The sequence below is a fragment of the Plectropomus leopardus genome, chromosome 14 (assembly GCF_026936395.1).
Source record: "Plectropomus leopardus strain MGB_pleo_1.0 chromosome 14, ASM2693639v1, whole genome shotgun sequence".
NCBI lineage: Eukaryota > Metazoa > Chordata > Actinopteri > Perciformes > Serranidae > Plectropomus > Plectropomus leopardus.
In genome coordinates this window covers 8,819,793-8,833,329 of record NC_142189.1, presented here as the reverse complement: position 1 = coordinate 8,833,329, position 13,537 = coordinate 8,819,793, and the positions used below count along the sequence as shown (strand labels likewise).

Sequence of the window (13,537 nt, the reverse complement as noted above, 5' to 3'; positions counted from 1 at the left end):
GCTTCAGAAGTGAATTTTTAAGTGTTGCAGGGTTGCTCACAGTGAGAAATGAAGCTTGTAGAAACCGAGAAGTGGATGATATCAGCGGAAGGGAGGTACTGCAGTAACCGAGTCCTTATGTTAACTCGCGTCAAAGGATGTTGTCATTACCTCGAAGCTGAAGGTGCGGTTACAGTAAAATGCACCTTTACGGGCCTATAATCATAACCACACAGTGTCAGTGTGTCTAAAAAGGGTTGACATCAAATTTATCGTGATCTTGACATTATTTATGTGCAAATGAGTGAATGCAATGGACTAAAAATCCCATCAATTCACATTTATCACACTGATCCTGGTCTGTGCCTCTCTGCTCCGTGAATTCATTTTATCATGAATTATTAAGAACTTGTCTCTGTTTCCTTATCTAACACGAAAATGATCAACTCATTCATTTGCTGCCATGCACCGCTTACATTTTTCCAAACATTGCCTGCCAAATGAAAGGCCCGAGTTGCCCACTCATGAATTTCTGCAGTTACTTCATAGGCTGAATATTTACAATGAACCATTGTGTTATTTTGCTGACATGTGTCTGCTGGGTCTCCCACTGCATAGCAAATATTTTCTTCCCTTTCCCCCAAAGTAGCAGCAGTGCTGCTCTCACACATACAGTGTGTGTTGCTCCCTTTAATATGTAATTAGGCTGACCAAGTGTTTTCAAGTGCTATCATGGCCCAAAGTGAACCTTTAATCTTGAGTTATTACCATGATCTTCCCACTGAGCTGCAAAAAGCCAGTCGATCGTTTAAGTGCAGTGGAATTGCTCTTTAGTTTAGTACATATATTAGGATGCAGCGGGATCACTCAATTATTTGGTCAGTCAACAACTTAATTTCAAAAGGCAACTATTTAAGGGGCGACTAATCATTTCAGTCATTTTTTCAAGCAACATGCCAAACTTTCTTTGGTCTAAGCTTCTAAGAAGTGAGGATTTCCTGATTTTCTTTGTCTCATATCATCAGTGATTCACTATTTTTGGGGGGTTTGGATTGTCCGTCAGAAAGAAAAACAAAACATTTAAAGATGTCACCTTGAGCTCTGGGAAATATGATAGGAGTGTCTACAGAAAATGACTATATTGTAAACCATAGATTTATCTTCAGATGATTTTGTCTATTAATTAGTTAATTAATCAATTGTCAATAAATTGTTTTTTCCCCCATAAAATTGAGAAAAATAGTTTTTTTAAAAATGCATGTCGGTTAGCCCAAAGCGAAGTCTTCAAATGTCTTGTTTGGTCCGTTTAACACTCCAAAACCCAGTAATGTTCAATTTACTTCACATATGGCACATGAAAATATTGAAAATATTCAATTCTCACTTGTAGTTACCTTGATTTTTACTTGAAAAAATATCAAAATGATTATTTGATTATGCAGATTCGTTTTGTCAGATAATACAGCAGATTAAGCGACTAAGCAGCAGCTCTAGTGATGGGCTTTTTTGATGTTTGATAAACTTACTACTCACTGAAGTAATCATAAACTATAACTATGATCATAGCATTTAATGTTTTAGATAAGGATGATATAATGCTTGTGGGTGGAGTCCTTTTTAAAGACTTTTTGATTGTTTGTTGGGGTTTTTTTTTTACATTTTCAGGTGTGTTTTGACAGAGGACAGTGTAGAAACAGGGGAAAGGGAGAGAGGCGTATGATATGCATCACGGATTCCAAGGATTTGACCCAGGATGTTGCGTTTGTATGGCGCGTGCTTTAAAGGTACCCTGACATGTCATATCATTAACCACTAAAATAATCATTAGCTGTAACCCTGATAAGAATACTTATTGTTTTAAATCAAAATTAAATAATGCTTGACCGCATTTTGGATAGAGTCCTTTTAAAAGACCCCTGCTGGTGCCTGTAACCTGCAGTAAGACCCACTCAGTACAAGCCAGAGTAGAAAGTTAGTGTCTGAAAGAGGCTTTGTCCTGACAGTAAAGATCACTGTGAAAAGAAGAGTGACTGTAAAACAAGACTCGATAAAAAAAAAAAGAGAGAAATCTTGCCTGTCTGTGGAGATCCTGAGGGGAGCAGAACCTTTGCTTCTTTCCCTCTCGCTCTGCTGGTCAGCATCCTGCAAACACACACGTGATCCAGGCATGTTTTGGGCGTTCGGTATGAGGTGGTCTGGAGCGCCTCTCACTCATTGGCCAGCTGTGATGTGCTCTGGGTCCGTTGTCATTAAGTAGTTCCTTTGCGGCTCTCATTCGGTGTCATTAGCCCACAGGATGCAGTCTTTGCTGAGCGGGATGTCATGGAGAATTATCATTTTGCACAGACCACGGGCGCTGGAGTGTTCCCCAGCCAGCTCGCCAATATCTCTACAGGAAGAGAGAGAGGAAACAAAAGCTCAAATTGAGAGCTAATGAAGTCCTTGAAGGAGGGAGAGAGGGGAGGTGTTAATTACTTATTCAAAAGTCAACTACATTTTGTCAGCGAGGAAAAGCTTATCTCTCAAAGTAATGGGAACATCAAGCCGAAAGACACTCTCACTAACGCTTTCAATATGGCTTCTCTTCACAGGGTCGACGTTCAGGGCTTCACTCTGTTTGACACTCAGCCAGCGACAGGTAAATATTGAAATCTCAAGTTTTATTCTAAGTGCTTAAAGACATAGTGTATTTGTTGTGTGTAGTCTAAAAACAAATGAAGATCTGTTTCAGATTAAAACTTCTACTGTTTGAGAAAAATGTCACCTAAAAATGACTTGTGCCATGAGATTAAAAGCCCTGAAGAACAGTAAAATGAAGGAATGAAATAATGAAACCTGTTACTTTCAAAGGGAAATTTATCTTCCACAAGTATGAGCGTGATGTTGAAACAAAAAACACACACGAACGATGAATCCCTTTTGAAAATGCACAACAGAGCCAACACTGAAGTTGAATCCGACGTCAGAACAAAAGCTAAAGTTTAAATTGTTCAATAAATGCAAAGTCTTTGGTCTGAAAGAGATGAGTATCCTTTTTGTTCCTCCGTACAGCGGCTGACACCTACATCCTCAACATTAAAGTCTAAGAGGGAAACATTCATTTTTAGACAGCCGCTTTATGAGCAATTTGTGTCTCTGTGTCGTTGAATTTAAAGCTAAATACAGATTAAAATACATTTTAAAGGACAGCACAGTCGCCAGCAGAAAATGTTGGCAGTGGACACCTAAAAGCATAAATGTTTTATTTGCATGTGTTTACACGAATCTTATCGTGTCCAAAGTGCTACAATATGTAATCTGACTTCATCATCAGGAGATGAAAGGGATGGTTGCTGGCGTGTAACCTTAGTGAGATGCAAACCTGTCAAGCTGCAGACTTCTGTTTGAGACCAACAAACAATAACAACGGAAGTCTTTTAGTGACCCTTTGCAGCGTTTCCAACAGCGTTAGTGGCACCAAATTTGGGCATTTCTTGAAAAGAAGAGCTGTTGATTAACTACACAACGTTCTGCTATATAAATGAGCCAAAATAGGTCCTGTCAGTGACCCTGTAATTCAAGTTAATAAATAATAATAATTCAAATTATAATTTAACTTCAGTTTTCAATATGTATTACTTCAAGTATCAGTGGTCATTTATTTCAGTCCTTGTTAACAATTTTCCAAAAGCAATGCACATGATAAAGAATAAGTCACAACAAGGACTTAAATTAAAAGGAAAAACAAAATATGGACTCAAAACTGCATCCCATATCTCTAATATATTCAGTGATTTAAATAGTGAATTAAGTGAATCAGACAGTTCAGTCAAAACAATGCTGATGTACCACTCAAAAAACCTGTTCGTTTCATCCCTTTAACGTCATCATCTATTAAAAATCCAACCAAAGCCATATAATTTATTTATTTACAGTGAAGTGAATAGCTGAAGCGATGACTAATACAGTCCTTGATGTGCAGGGTAAATAATAAAGACGGTATACCAGCCTTCAAGAGCTCACGTGTGCATTTTAACTGATCACATAACGAGCGTTATAAAGCACACACAAAGAGCAGACCTTCTAGATTTAAAAGATGCTCCTTTATGAGCTCTAAGTTATCATTTATGTTTAGTCTCACCACAAAAATTAGAAGTCATGGTCTGAAAAGTGTTCTTTAGCATCACTATTAACATCCATATAAATCATCATCGCTCACGTGTTTTTTTTGATTTTGGAAATGAAAAGAACTGTGTGTTTCATGCTGCTATCTGAACTGTTGCACACTGTGCTGTTTGATGTGCCACAGGATGATCGAGGAAGGCAGTAAACGAGGCAAGGCCATGGTGGAGAAGAGACAGCTCTTCATGGAAATGAGTGAGTGGAGTCGACTGAAGAGAAATCTCTTTTCACTATTCATAGTCAGCAGCAGCTCATGTAATTCTTTGACTGAAGCGGGAGATATGTGGTCCCTCACATGTACAGTGTCATTCCTCCCACACACAGACAATAATAGTGTTTGAATGTGTCTTCTGTGTGCTTCAGTGTGTTTAGACACTTTAATTTTATTTAATTAAACTGGACAGGCATGACATTAATCTGAGATCTTGTGTTTTCTTATGATTTTGTCTTTAAGGAGCACAAAACTTTGACGTAATCAGACTGTCGACCTACAGGACTGCCTGCAAACTCCGGTTTGTGCAAAAGAGATGCAACCGTAAGAGCATGAAGATTTTCCTCTCATCAGTTAACTCAGAGAAAATATTTGCTTCGGCATGCATACAGTCACAGTCTGATCACAGTCTGGCTGTTTCCCCCCTCACAGTTCATCTGGTGGACGTCTGGAACATGATCGAAGCCTTTCGTGACAACGGGCTCAACACGTTGGACCACAACGCTGAGATCAACGTGTCGCGGCTGGAGACTATCCTGTCTTCCATCTACTACCAGCTCAACAAGCGGCTGCCCACCACGCACCAGATCAACGTGGAGCAGTCCATCGGGCTGCTGCTCAACTTCATGGTGGCCACCTACGACAGGTACGGGTCAAGTAGTCAGCATATTTGCCAACGCTATCAATTTTTTTCTTTTTTTCTTTGTCCTCTCCTGCTTTATTCATAGGGTCACAATTCTCTCATGTTTTAACTGATTTATGACAAATTTTCACATCCTTTTTTAATTTTTCGTTACCACAACCTCTTTCTGGGACTGTGCAGCAATTAGACTCCAAAAGCCTAATTTTCACCTGAACAACAATATAGCTAAACCTAATGTTGTGTCCTGGCATATGACACAAAAGAGAGCTGCCTGAATCATGAGACAGAGAGATAAATGGAGAATGCTAAGTATTAAAACATGCAGCGCGTGACTACATTTTTAAAGGAAAGTTTTAAAGTAAAGGGGCATTCATTTGTTAAAAGTTTTATTTTTCATTCTTTAAATGTATTTAAAAATTATTTTATTTTATTTGTTTTATTCCTCTTTATGAGACACAACAGAGAAAGTGTCATAAAGCGCTTACTTGGATTTTTGGTACATTAGGTTTTAGTTACACAGTTCCAATAACATTCAAGGAGTTCAAGGAATTTTCTTTCATCTAACTTAAATATTGAGGTTATTCATTGCACAAAAAGCTTCACAAAAAAGCTAATTCAGTGAGTAAACTCTACTGCTCGGCGCGTTTTAAGTTTAGTACATTGAATATCTCTGGGTTTTAAAGTAATGCTCATACAAAAGTATGTGGGGGGGTTTTAACAACTTCACCTCCTTCCAAGGTGCGTGGAGAAGAGAAATAAGTCTAAAGAGGGTGAAACTCCAGTAACAGTTGTAGTATAAAGAAAAACTTTATTTTAAAACCAACACAATTAGGCTTTAGGCCTTTATTAGGGTCCACAGTGAAGGCCACCAGCCGTAACACTTTGGTCCGGCAATTAAGTTGTTCAATATACTACAACTGTTCCTTTGTCAGAAAAACAAGACACCTTAAGGACTCATTTATGGAGCTTTCTGACCATACTCTGCATTGTCTGTATTCGTCCATGTTTCCTGAAAGCTTTTGGATGCAGATGAAATGGAGCAGTAGCACTGGAGGTCGTGGGATCAGTTTAGTGTAGTTCAAGCGAGATACAACCATTGCAAATGACAGACGTTAGAAAAAAAGGTGGAATGAAAGTTTAAAAAATCCATAATATAGTGGAAATAATTCACCACGTATTTGTATTTGTATTTAATGGCCTCACAGACCACCGCTGTCTACGATGCCTCCATTAATACATATATCAGGACCTCCTCTCTGTCCTTTTGTTTGTTGTCAAAAGAAACTTTGGACTCTTTAGTGCCATCTAATGACTGTATCTCTGCATCAGAAAGGATGCACAGAAGCATGAGGACATTGGTGTTTGCATTTGAAACACACAAATCTGTCTGTACATAAAGAGTATAAATGAGCCTTAACACACAACTTTAGACTCACTTGTGTTGGGCATTTTTTCCCATTTTCATATTTTTTCTTAACCAAAAATCTGCAGCCTATCTGTGAAAGAACATTCACAATTTTCACTACAAATAGTACAAACTTACATAGTACATTCTTTCTAAAAAACTCGGAAATTGGAAATTCTTAGGAAATCACAGAGCTATAAGATAAAGTGTAACCATTTTATTTCACAACACAATGTCTAAATCTTTTTTTAAGCCTCTACACTGCCAGCATTTCAATTCTGGTGAAAATGCTGAATCCCTCTGTAAATTTATAATTGCAGAAGGTAAACTCGCCCTAATTCCTGAAATATGCAACAGATGACTTTAGTGTCCTCAGTGGTAGCTCTGACCTTGACTTGTTTGTATAAATTATCTATCCAGCCAGGTTTTATGGCTCAGAAATACCATGCCAATAAGCTGATAAATACTGGGTCAAATGCACACGTGCCTGCTTCCAATGTCACACAGCAGATATAAGTGTGTGTGCCGTTAAAAAGTCCCCACCAGCTAAAATATTCCTGGTGTTGTTTTACTGTATGTATCCCTCCTCTTAATGTCTGCTCCGTGCTCAAGGCATCCTGGAGGACAGAGGTTTATTATTGACCGTAAAGCTCTCTCTCATTATTTTACCCTGCATGCTCAAATTGATTGGCTGCTTGCCCCGTCCATTCATCGACCCCTTCAATTGGTTTACTTTTATCTGTGAGGCCATTCTGGTCCCGCTCCGTTATTATTCATGCTGCCGTATCTCTGGGAAACTTTGTGGAAATGACTGTCTGCGATCACAGGAAGCAGTTTCGCTATCTGTCCCTGAGGTCCAAACTGAATTAGGCAGAAGAGCTTTCATGTACTCTGTTACCTCTGCTCGGAAGCCAGAGCTAAATGAATCTGAAATGAAGGAGCTGGTCTCTCTTGGCAAGTTGAAAAGACTTTAAGGGGTCTTGGGGCGGTCTAATAATGATCTGAATATACCACGTTAATCTGTGATTTAAGTCTTGGTTCATAACTTCTGACACTTTACACACTAATGGATACAACTTACAAAGCGCACTAATATGTTTGCATTGCTGAATGTTTTAATCTCTGAACCAATCAGTACGACGACGATATATCCTCCAGGGATAAAAGCCAATATTTCTCGGCAGGGATGGGCAAAAAATGAACAAACAAATCTTTTTTTAACGACTCTTTTTGGTGTTTGGTATGTCATGTCGGCCGGTTGAATGTCCAAGTGTGCATGATAGAATCGTGTCGTAACGCAGTCCAGCAATGACACTGAGTGAATGAGCGAGGACTGATTGTATCAGACCTGAATCAAGACCTCCGCCTGCCAAAGCCAATGGTGCATTCACGTGCTCCTCGGATGCTCATTCTCCCAACTTTGGTGTGTTTATCAGCTTTTTTTTCAGATTATTCTTACACGACATAAATGCAGAAAAAGCCTGCAGACATCTGCTACTTGCCCCTTAAAGAACAACTGATTGTTGGTCAGTGACATTTCCGTCACATCGTATTGAGTTTACACAACCTTCTTACATACAAAGGGTGTGCTGAATCGACGCATTAAAATGAATATTTTATCTCTATTGATGTAAACTTACACATAGTGACAGGTAAAGCGTTGAAGTTTTGTGGGGTTAGCGGCAGTTGCGGTCAAATGTGCATGCATTATAACAAAGTGTCACAGAGAAACTGAAACCATATTTTGAAAAAAGTATCAAAACTCAAAAGGTTATTTACATATAGCAACAGAAACTGAAACAGAAACAGAAAAGAATCAATCTGCCTTTCAAAATTTCGGGGGTTCTGGTTTAGACTTCCTCATCTTGCATCGGCCATTTCAGTTTCAGCCCTTTTTCAACTGATGGCTGCATATATCTGCAGACAACTTTTGCTAAAGATAATAAAGAGCTAAATCGATGTTATTCGATAGCCTCTGAGATTGCGTTTCCGCCTCCATTGCTCCCCACAGGGACTTTTTACCTGCCGCTCAAACGTGATTGACAAAAAATTGAAATGGTTTCAATACCAACTTTTTTCCATACCAGTTTTTTCATTCATATGCAGATATCTTTTTATAGAGATAACTGTACATTATTGAATTAATCTCAAATATCTTATATCAATCTCTTATATCAGCAGATGAAGTAAGGATCTGACACATTCGAATAACATAATATACATTGCACCTTTCATTCCAACCTAATTTTTGATTAAGATCGTCATAAAAGTGTCATATTTCTGTGCAGACATTACATTATTTTTATTAAAGTGAATCTACTGTATGTAACTTCATCTAAGGTGCCAATTGTGGGATAATATTGTTTGACAATATGCAGAGTGACAGTAGAGAAGAAGGACTTACTAACATAAGCAATCAAAAGCTGCTGGTGTGTTTTATTGCTTATGAATTTAACACACACATTTCTTTGTGCTTGCAGTGAAAGCCATGGGAAGCTGACCGTTTTCTCAATGAAATCCATGCTGTCGACAATGTGTGGAGGGAAAATTGTGGACAAACTACGCTGTGAGTACATTTATAAGCATCCTACACACACTATGTCAGAAGATGTACAATTAAATGAGCTGCATTTTTATTAGCTTTGTTTTCTGAAATTTGATGTCGGTCCTGATGTCCTAATGCAGTGGCTCAAATGAAACACACAGGGGCACTGTTGAAACGTGTACGCAGAATTAATTTACTTTCGCCGTGCATATTTTGACTCTGCTGAGCACACAGACTGCGGATCAATACATTCACAGAAATGTCACAAGCCTGTTTAGTCTTTGCTAACAGTCTGACATTTGCCATTCCTCAGATATTTTCTCACAGATCTCAGACTCAAGTGGAGTCATGATGTTTGCAAAGTTTGATCAGTTTCTTCGGGAGGTGCTCAAACTCCCCACGGCCGTGTTCGAGGGCCCTTCTTTTGGCTACACAGAGCATTCGGTGCGGACGTGCTTCCCTCAACAGGTACGAGGAGGACATCTGACCACTACATCCTGTCTCTCTTCTTATTCTCTTGTTTTGAGTCTCTAATAATTTAATGTCTTGTTTCATTCATGTTTGTGTGTGCTTGTATCCAGAAGAAGATTATGCTGAACACGTTTTTGGATGTGTTGATGGCAGACCCTCCCCCACAATGCCTCGTATGGCTGCCGCTCATGCACCGGCTTGCTAATGTTGAAAATGGTGAGATTTGGACTGTTTATATTTACACTGTGCAACTACATCTGAATTTCGACATTTGAACACAAAGGTTCCTCATTGAACTGATCTAAATTTGAAAGTGACATTGTCAGAGAAACATTTTTCTGTGAAATAATGATTCTTCAAATGAAAGAAGTTTAAAGAGGAAATATCCAGCTCATAAACTCATCTCAGACGTCTCAATGAGCCTGAAGTGTTTTTAGTGGTGAAAAAAACATTTACTGTACTGTATATGAGTACAGTTTTGAGGTACTTGAGTATTTAAATTGTGTGCTACCTTGTACTTCCACTCCTCTACATTTGAGAAGGAAATCTTGTACTTTTTGTACTTTGCTACGTTTATCTGACAACTGGAATTACTAGTTTCACAAACATTTGATCGGTTTATTAAATATGACACTGTGCTATCGATTAGCCATTAACAGCAATACAATGTGATCAGTCTCCACCAGCTGTAACTTAAAAATGCTGCTTATGTGTTAAAGCATCACAGATACTTTAACCTTAATGCTTTAAGTAAATTTTGCTGTTAATAGCCTACTTTTGTACTTTTTTTCTCCCCGCGCTGGCAGTGAAAGTAATTAAACAAACACTGCCAACACATTTTTTTTGTTTTTTTTTTACTTCAACCCTTTATCTGAATGGCAAGTTTTTTTTTATCCACAGCATCCATCCTAGAAACGTTTCTTGGATGCTTCTTAGGATTTTCCACTACGTATACTCTTAGCTGTTTCCCCATTGCTATGGTCCCGCCTCCCTGTCTGCCCCCTTTGGCTCTGGCTGGTTTAAAATGCATCATCAGACACCCAAAATCTGGTAAACTGTGAAATTCAAAGAGCTTTCCCTGGTGGCGATGGGCTTACTACGAATTGTGTGAACTCATTTGGCAAGGGCTTAATGTAATGTTTATTTATATGGAAAAGTCGCACAGCTTTAAGTGAAAGATATGAATACTTCTTCCACCACTGCTGTTTTTAAGGGTTCAAAAGCTGCTTTAAGCTTCTATTTTTTAATGTAAAATCTTAATCTGTGTAGTCACTATTTTTGGTAATAAATGTACGAAGCAAAAAGCACAACATTTCCCTCTGAAATGTAGTGGAGTAGAAGTACAAAGTAAAAATAGACATATTCAAGTAAAGAACAAGTAGCCTAAAGTTTTACTCAAGTACACACCTTGGGTAAATGTACTTTCCACCACTGGCTACAGGTGTATATCAGACAAAAAAGGTTGGGTGCCACTGCCTTCAGACTAGTTAAGAAATTTAGATAGGATAGGATAGGATAGGATAGGATAGGATAGGATAGGATAGGATAGGATAGGATAGGATAGGATAGGATAGGATAGGATAGGATAGGATAGGATAAGATAAGATAAGATAAGATAAGATAAGATAAGATAAGATAAGATAAGATAAGATAAGAAATCCAAGTACAAGGGACATAAGTACAAGTTTACATTAAGGTAAAAATAAATAAAGAAAACAATGAATAATCAGAATCACTTTTTAAAAAATAAAGAATAAACTATAAGAGAGCAGCTCTGTAAAGACGTCTTTGTCTCGTCTTTGTTTTTTACCGCTCAGTCTTCCATCCGGTGGAATGTTCATATTGCCGGAGCGAGAGCATGATGGGTTTCCGGTATCGGTGCCAACAGTGCCATGGCTACCAGCTCTGCCAGAGCTGCTTCTGGCGTGGTCATGCCAATGGTCCCCATAGCAACCAGCACCAGATGAAGGAGCACTCATCCTGGGTAAGGCAAAGCCCTGATCGCTCTCAATTTTACACCACGTTGGTCCCCTTTCAAAACAATCCCAAAGTCAATATCTCTTTGAGAGTGTGCAACGATTTTACAACATGGCAGACTATTCAGCCGTCTCCTTACATTTCCTGTCCTCTCAAAGCAATCACAGCAGGATTTTATGGGGTTTTACTCATTTTGGCAAATGAAATTGTATTGATTGACTTTGCCGTGTTGCCACATTCCCCCAAAGCTCAATCATAATGTCATAAATCGAAACAAGGGAAGACATAGGCGCTGGATCCCAAATCCAATTCCCATCCCACAGAGGAGAACGACTGTTCATGAAGCCTCGGGACTCGAATGACACGCCTGAGCGCCGCAACACAAAACACTGTCTGTAATATTTTGGAAAAATCACGAAGGTGAGATAGCTGAATCTGTTCTGGATGTTTTCCTACCTTATTTATAAATTGGTATAAATTATGTGTCTATGAAACACGTCTGGGACATTGATCGGCACATTTTATTTGGGTTTGGCATTTGGCAGCATCCACCACTATTCTGATTAGCTGGCAGTGTTCCTGGCCATTTCGCTTTTTTGTGACAAAAACAATGGCTTTTCATAAAAGAACAAGACCACTGCTGTGTCTGTGAGTGCACTAAACGTACTCTCAACCTGTTTTTCACGTCCATGTTACCAGGGTAAGTTGCACTATATAAAAGCAAAGCAATTCTGTTTCCTATAAAGCTTTTAATTACAACTAAGCTCATTTGATTCACATAAAAGGGACAATTCACCCCAAAATCAAAAATACATAATTGCCCGTTAACCTGTAGTACCGTTTATCAGTCTAGATTGTTTTGGTATGAGCTGCAGAGTGTTGGAGATACTTTGCTTGTGGTGCTCAAAGCGCCAAAAAAAAAAAGAAAAACTCAACAGCAACATGTCTTTCCAGAAATCATGACCAAGTAACTCAGTGTGAGCAGTTTCATGCAGGAACTATGTTCTTTGTACCAAACTACACCAGCCTACTGTATCACTCCACAGAAGGAAGCGTGTATCTACGTTACAGCTCAGCCGAGGGGAACGCCATTAACGTTTACATCTCACGCTGTCATGAGCACGAGCCTCCGTGTATGAGAAGATGCATGTTTCTTTCTATGCAGTTATACAGTTGGTACAACAGTGACACAACTGTTGTAGTTTGGTAGAAAGAAAATAGTTCCTACAAAACTGCAAAGAACAAAGTCTGTAGGTTATCTTGAGTGACCAGGTCATAATTTATTTATTTATTTTTTTGCACTTTGAGCACCACAAGCTGAGTGCCATCTAATTGGAAAAAAGGCAGACATCTTTACAGCTGATATCTCCAACACCTGACAACTTACACCAAAACAATCTAGACTGATAAATAGCACTATAGATAAGAAAAATGATATGTATTTTTTTCATTTTTATTTTTGAATGAACAGTCCTTTAAACAATTTTTTCTAATTTTTCTATTTTTTCTAATTTTTTCTAATGGTGCATGCTACATTGATCATCCTCCCTTACTGGTATCCCATTTTACCTTAAATTAATGAATTAGTTTGTGTTTCACTGGAGTGTTAAATAACAAAACTTTTCAGAGACTTTTCCAGCCTACCAACAACCTAATTCTGGAGAGTTTGGTCCTTTTTTGGTATGAAAACTGTTGATCTGAAAAAAACTGAAATTGGTAATCATATACCATCATATATAGGCTATTAAAAAAAGTTCAGTTACAGAATCAATCAAAAACTATTTTTTCCTTAATGCTTTGTTATGGTGCTGCATTTATGTCCCATCAGAGCCACTGTAATTAACAGTTTCCAACTTGTAAATAGCGTACATGTCATTATCAAAGTTGAGGTGAATAAAAATGAAGTTCCTGAAATGGTTAAACCCAAAGTTAAAGGGCAGATCCATTTATTTACCCCAAGTCCTTCTAAAACTGTTTTCCCATGTGACCTGACATAGGTTTTCACTGAAGCTAAGAAATGTGCTGCTGTGGACGGCAGGTTAGTTCGGATCCAAAATCCAACAATAACACAAACAGACTAACTAATCGAGGCAGCAGGGGACCATCAACTCCTGTGTTCTGGAGTCTGGTGGCTTTTAACCCTTT

The 13,537-nt window shown here is 38.5% G+C and overlaps 1 protein-coding gene and 1 long non-coding RNA gene across 12 annotated transcripts in view; one reads left to right on the top strand and one right to left on the bottom strand.

The window, feature by feature from the left end:
• Nucleotides 1–13,537, top strand: part of LOC121953759 (dystrobrevin beta) — a 44,730-nt gene that overhangs the window by 566 nt on the left and 30,627 nt on the right. For 8 of the 11 annotated variants that reach the window (XM_088087724.1, XM_088087723.1, XM_088087726.1 and 5 more), the window contains exons 2-9: nucleotides 2,571–2,617; nucleotides 4,268–4,335; nucleotides 4,595–4,675; nucleotides 4,784–4,997; nucleotides 8,880–8,965; nucleotides 9,258–9,412; nucleotides 9,526–9,631; nucleotides 11,233–11,399. In XM_088087724.1, the coding sequence (XP_087943850.1) occupies nucleotides 4,269–4,335; nucleotides 4,595–4,675; nucleotides 4,784–4,997; nucleotides 8,880–8,965; nucleotides 9,258–9,412; nucleotides 9,526–9,631; nucleotides 11,233–11,399 (876 nt within the window). In that variant the 5' untranslated portion in view covers nucleotides 2,571–2,617; nucleotide 4,268. Of the gene's footprint in view, nucleotides 1–1,660; nucleotides 1,764–2,570; nucleotides 2,618–4,256; nucleotides 4,336–4,594; nucleotides 4,676–4,783; nucleotides 4,998–8,879; nucleotides 8,966–9,257; nucleotides 9,413–9,525; nucleotides 9,632–11,232; nucleotides 11,400–13,537 lie in introns of those variants that run through there. The other 3 variants (XM_088087722.1, XM_042500978.2, XM_042500974.2) reach the window with 3 other exon arrangements.
• Nucleotides 2,067–13,537, bottom strand: part of LOC121953438 (uncharacterized) — a 95,400-nt gene continuing 83,929 nt past the window's right edge. The window contains exon 5 of the long non-coding RNA XR_015778743.1: nucleotides 2,067–2,368. This is a non-coding gene — a long non-coding RNA (uncharacterized LOC121953438). The remainder of the gene's footprint in view (nucleotides 2,369–13,537) is intronic.